At 33.9% G+C, this 6,000-nt stretch overlaps 1 protein-coding gene across 1 annotated transcript in view; it reads right to left on the bottom strand.

The window, feature by feature from the left end:
- Positions 1–275: 275 nt before the first annotated feature.
- The window catches only part of LOC131743825 (uncharacterized), a 338,324-nt gene continuing 332,599 nt past the window's right edge, over positions 276–6,000 (bottom strand). Inside the window, exon 6 of the mRNA XM_067017314.1 lies at positions 276–384. Within this exon, the coding sequence (XP_066873415.1) occupies positions 366–384 (19 nt within the window). The 3' untranslated portion in view covers positions 276–365. The remainder of the gene's footprint in view (positions 385–6,000) is intronic.

Raw genomic sequence — 6,000 nt, 5'->3', positions numbered from 1 at the left:
CTAGGTGGTCACAAATGCTAGTATAAGTTCTCTTTAACTATGGCCATGGCACTGTGGTACCATTGCTTGTCTAGGTACACAATTGAATTTAAAAGCAGAGGTAAAGGGAACTCTACTCAATACTCTGTAATGATTCATATTGGAAAGGAATCTACGAAAAGTGACTATATGTATATGTATAAGTGACTCAATTTGCTGTACACCTGAAACTAATACAGCATTCTAAATGCTATATGCCAATAAAACTTTTTTTAAAAAAGTAGATTTAGAATTACAGATTCATCGGAAAAAAATAAAAGCTGGTCCATAGAAAATAGTGCTCTCGCAAGGTGTCTTCTCTTTGTCATAGAAGCTAGTTTACTTGCTCATTCAGCACGAAGCATCCTGAAGGTCAGAGAACAGGGGAGGGTCCTAAATAGAGACTAATCCATTCATTTCAACAGGGGCATTTCACAAATTCCTTTTTGTATCTCAAAAAAAAAAAAAAAAAAATGTTGTTTATAGTAAAACATTAGACCAGAAAGCCTGACTAATTTGTTAGGAGGAAAATAAATCTAAGCAAAGCAGTGTATATTTATTCAAGTGTATAACTTGAATTTTCCTGAAAAGTTTTTTACACAAGCAAGCAAACCCAGCCTTGTCAGGTCAAAAAGGTAACAGAGCTCTATCTGGACTTCAAGAAAATAAAGCCCTGCCGACATTTTTTCTCTAAAATAATGAAGGTTGATGATTTGACACCATTATTCTGGACTTTAAAAATTTGTCTCTAGTCTCTTTTTGCCAGGAGAATTACTAAACTTTCCCCAAACAGGTTGCATTCCCACTGCAACCTCAAAAGTGGCAGCTATGGCCAGCATGGTGGGACAGGGTGAGTCTCCCTTTTTTTCTTAGAGTCCTTTCCATCTCAGTATTCCAGGTTTGCTCTGAATATCTTCTCTCAGGTAAAATTCCAGCAACAGATACACTAGATTTTAAGCCAAGTATTACTTTGTTGATGTCATATGCACAAATGCACTGATTTTCATAGCTAGACACCTCCTATAATCATTGTACTGTTGTCTCATTCTTTTTGTTGTGTTGTCATTTATTTCTATTGAAAAAAAAGAGTGTTTTAATGTCAAGTCTTCCCAAATTCTTTTTGAACTTAGTAAACAAATGCATTAATATATATTTTAAAGTTTGAAAATATATTTGTGAACATAATTTCACCCCTTAAGAAAATTAGAGATCTTTTGGAGGGTGAATACTCAGAATTTTTCTCGAAGTATCATAGAGTCTTAGCTGTGTTAAGTGTCTGCTAAGTATATATAGAACTCCATTTCCACTGTCAAGTTAAAATTCGTATTCCTGAGTGCCTACAATAGCATTAATATCGTGACTAAAATTACATTATTGTAGTTGTATGTGGTGTGTGCCTGTAATAATAGTTGTTGTTTGAAATATCTCAAGCAAGTTGAACTACTCCATCACTATGTTCCAAAACATCTCAAAATGTATCATATTCTGAGTCATTGCCCAGGATTGGTTAATCTGTTGTTAAGGCTTCTATCTAGAATATTATATTTCTAGAATATTTTAATATATATAAGAGAATTTTCTATGTATGTTTAAAGTTTATTTTTATAGTTTTTTCACTGTTTATTTCTCACCACATTTATAATTGTAACAATATTGTTTGCTTATTGGTATAATCCACAGAGGCCAAAATGAACTCTCTGACTCCAGAAACTGCTATGTAAATAGGTACTCTACATCTTCTCCAACTATCAGCTACATTTTTCTTCACTGTATATTTGTATTATTTTTCTTTTTTTAACTTTTTTATTGGAGTATAATTGCTTTACAATGGTGTGTTATTTTCTGCTTTATAACGCAGTGAATCAGTTATACATATACCTATATCCCCATATCTCTTCCCTCTTGCATCTCCCTCCCTCTCACTTGTCTAGCTGGTCACAAAGTGCCGAGCTGATTTCCCTGTACTATGCGACTGCTTCCCACTATCTCTCTATTTTATATTTGGTAGTGTATATATGTCCATATATACACTACCTTTCTCTCACTTTTTCCAACTTACCCTTCCCCCTCCCCATGTCTTCAAGTCCATTTTCTAGTAGGTCTGCGTCTTTATTCCCGTCTTGCCCCTAGGTTCTTCAGGACTTTTTTTTTTTTTTTTTAACATTCCATATATATGTGTTAGCATATGGTATTTATTTTTCTCTTTCTGACTTACTTCACTCTGTATGACAGACTCTAGGTCCATCCACCTCACTACAAATAACTCAATTTCATTCCTTTTTATGGCTGAGTAACATTCCATTGTATACATGTGCCACATCTTCTTTATCCATTCATCTGTCGATGGACACTTAGGTTGCTTCCATCTCCTGGCTATTGTAAATAGAGCTGCACTGAACATTGTGGCACATGACTCTTTTTGAATTATGGTTTTCTCAGGGTATATACCCAGTAGTCGGATTACTGGGGTCATATGGTAGTTCTATTTTTAGTTTTTTAAGGAACCCCCATACTGTTATCCATAGTAGCTGTATCAATTTACATTCCCACCAAGAGTGTATGAGGGTTTCCTTTTCTCCACACCCTCTCCAGCATTTATTGTTGGTAGATTTTTTTATGATGGCCATTCTGACCGGTTTGAGATGATATTGCATTATAGTTTTGATTTGAATTTTTCTAATGATTAATGATTGAGCATACTTTCATGTGTTTGTTCGCAATCTGTATATCTCCTTTGGAGAAATGTCTATTTAGGTGTTCTGCCCATTTTTGGATTGGGTTGTTTGTTTCTTTGATATTGAGCTGCATGAGCTCCTTGTAAATTTTGGAGATTAATCCCTTGTCAGTTGCTTCATTTGCAAATACTTTCTCCCATTCTGAGGGTTGTCTTTTCATCTTGTTTATGGTTTCTTTTGCTGTGCAAAAGCTTTTAAGTTTCATTAGGCCCTATTTGTTTATTTTTTTTAAATTTCCATTTCTCTAGGAGGTGGGTCAAAAAGGATCTTGCTGTTATTTATGTCATAGAGTGTTCTGCCTATGTTTTCCTCTAAGAATTTGATAGTGTCTGGCCTTACATGTAGGTCTTAAACTCATATTGAGTTTATTTTTGTGTATGGTTTTAGGGAGTGTTCCAATTTCATTCTTTTACATGTAGCTGTCCAGTTTTCCCAGTACCACTTACTAAAGAGTCTATCTTTTCTGCATTGTGTACTCTTGCCTCCTTTATCAAAGATAAGGTGACCATATGTGCATGGGTTTATCTCTGGGCTTTCTATCCTGTTCCATTGATCTATATTTCGGTTTTTGTTCCAGTTCTACACTGTCTTGATTACTGTAGCTTTGTAGTATTGTCTGAAGTCCAGGAACCTGATTCCTCCAGCTCCGTTTTTTTTTCTCAGGATTGCTTTGGCTATACGGGGTCTTTTGTGTTTCCATACAAATTGTGAATTTTTTTGTTCTAGTTCTGTGAAAAATGCCATTGGTAGTTTGATAGGGATTGCATTGAATCTGTAGATTGCTTTAGGTTGTAGAGTCATTTTCACAATGCTGATTCTTCCAATCCAAGAACATGATATATCTCTCCATCTATTTGTATCATCGTTAATTTCTTTCCTCAGTGTCTTACAATTTTCTGCATACAGGTCTTTTGTCTCCTTAGGTAGGTTTATTCCTAGGTATTTTATTCTTTTTTGTTGCATTGGTAAATGGGAGTGTTTTCTTAATTTCACTTTCAGATTTTTCATCTTTAGTGTATAAGAATGCAAGAGATTTCTGTGCATTAATTTTGTATCCTGCTACTTTACCAAATTCATTGATTAGCTCTAGTAGTTTTCTGGTAGCATATTTAGGATTCTCTATGTATAGTATCATGTCATCTGCAAGCAGTGACAGCTTTACTTCTTCTTTTCTGATTTGTATTCTTTTTATTTCTTTTTCTTCTCTGATTGCTGTGGCTAAAACTTCCAAAACTATTTTGAATAATAGTGGTGAGAGTGGGCAACCTTGTCTTGTTCCTGGTCTTAGTGGAAATGGTTTCAGTGTTTCACCATTGAGGACGATGTTGGCTTGTGTTTATCATATATTGTCTTTATTATGTTGAGAAAAGTTCCCTCTATGCCTACTTTCTGAAGGGTTTTTAACATAAATGGGTGTTGAATTTTGTCGAAAGCTTTGATCTATTTACAAAGCAAAAATGGAGACACAGGCATAGAGAACGTATGGATACCAAGGGGGAATGTGGGGGTGGGATGAACTGGGAGATTGGGATTGACATATATACACTATTGATACTATGTATAAAATAGATAACTAATGAGAACCTACTGTATAGCTCAGGGAACTCTACTCAATGCTTTTTGGTGACCTAAATGGTAATGAAATCTAAAAAAGAGGAGATATATGTATATGTATAGCTGATTCACTTTGCTGTAGAGTAGACACTAACACAATATTGTAATGTTACTATACTCCAATAAAAATTTTTAAAAATATATTTTAAGAGTTACAGGGTTATGAGGCTTCCCACTTGGCTTGGGAGTGAATCAGGTAGTCTTCAATTAAGAGAGTTATCGAATGAAATTGAGAAAGTTTCTAGAGTCATAAAAAAGGATATATCAGTCTCTAGAGAGAGGGGGAAAAAAGCAAACACAGAACAAACAAACAAAAACACATTTCTTCCTGTCAGCAATAGGTATATTAGCAACTTAAAGTATGGCTTCAGTTAGATGGGTAGGTTAGGCACGATGTCATAGAAACATTTGCTATTGACTGATAGGAAAATCCAAACCATTTCTATGGTCTATATTTATCATTGTTTTATTTGTTGAAAATTTTTATTTAAAATATTAAATTAATTGGTTTCTGAGTGGATTCTTCTAGCTCTCTTGAGATGTCTAGTTAGCCTTTGCTTATCTGTTGCCTTACTTCAAATCAAGAATAATCCAGATACAGAGCAGTCACCACTAGTTTAAATCTATCTTTGGTTAAGTGTTTTATGAACGGACTATGAGAAAGATAGCTCAGGCCTCAAGGAAAGTAGAGAGATTCAGTGCCAACAATGATAAAGAATAGAATAATTTTAACATGAAAATTAAATTAACTACCAGGATCAGAAAAAGGATGGGAATGAGGGGATCCTTGATACTTCTGCGTGATAGCCCAGAAGCTCTAACACCTTGGATACATCTCTGTAGGTGAAGCCATGAGATCAACAGTAAAGTGAAGAGCCAAAAAAGAAAAACCTGAGATGGATTTTAGAATTGCATCAAAATTAAAAGAAGAGAAAAAAAAAAAAAAACAAGATTTCTCTAAATAAATGTGAAAATGTGATTTGGGTATGTACTGTATTACTTTGTCAGTCATTGTCATAAAGTTTTCATAGTTTTTATTATAAATAAGCATTAAAATGTTCCCTTTTCTAGTCTTCGGAAGGAAGGTAAATCATAAAACCCAAAGGACTGGATTCCTGGGGAAAAAAATATTCCCAGAACTGGAGGAAGCTATGCCATTCAAGTACTTTGTATCCTTAATAACAAAATCTTTTTTTAATATAAGAAAATTATACAACAAAGACTTACTGTATGGCACAGGGAACTATACTCAATACTGTGTAATAACCTATAACAGAAAATAATCTTAAAAAGTGTATATATATATGTATATAATGTATATATATATATGTATAACTGAATCACTTTGCTGTACCCCTGAAACTAATACAACACAACTATATTTCAGTAAAAGTTTTTTAAAAAAGAAAATTACAAAATCTATGAAAGATACAATTTATATTGTATAATTTTGTTAAACATTTTTTTTCTTTTTTGTTATCTGACTCCCCACTAGAATATAACCTCTTTGAGGGCAGGAATTTAGTTGTTTTGTTCACTGTTTCTACTTAGGATCAGTATTAAGTTCAAAGCAGGACCTAAGGGAAACAGTTGGTGAATGAACTAACTTGGTGCTTTCAAATTCACTTTAACC

Source organism: Kogia breviceps, chromosome 17, assembly GCF_026419965.1.
Source record: "Kogia breviceps isolate mKogBre1 chromosome 17, mKogBre1 haplotype 1, whole genome shotgun sequence".
Lineage (NCBI taxonomy): Eukaryota > Metazoa > Chordata > Mammalia > Artiodactyla > Physeteridae > Kogia > Kogia breviceps.
The sequence above is the reverse complement of the archived record's forward strand: the minus strand, read 5'-3'. Positions and strand labels throughout refer to the sequence as shown.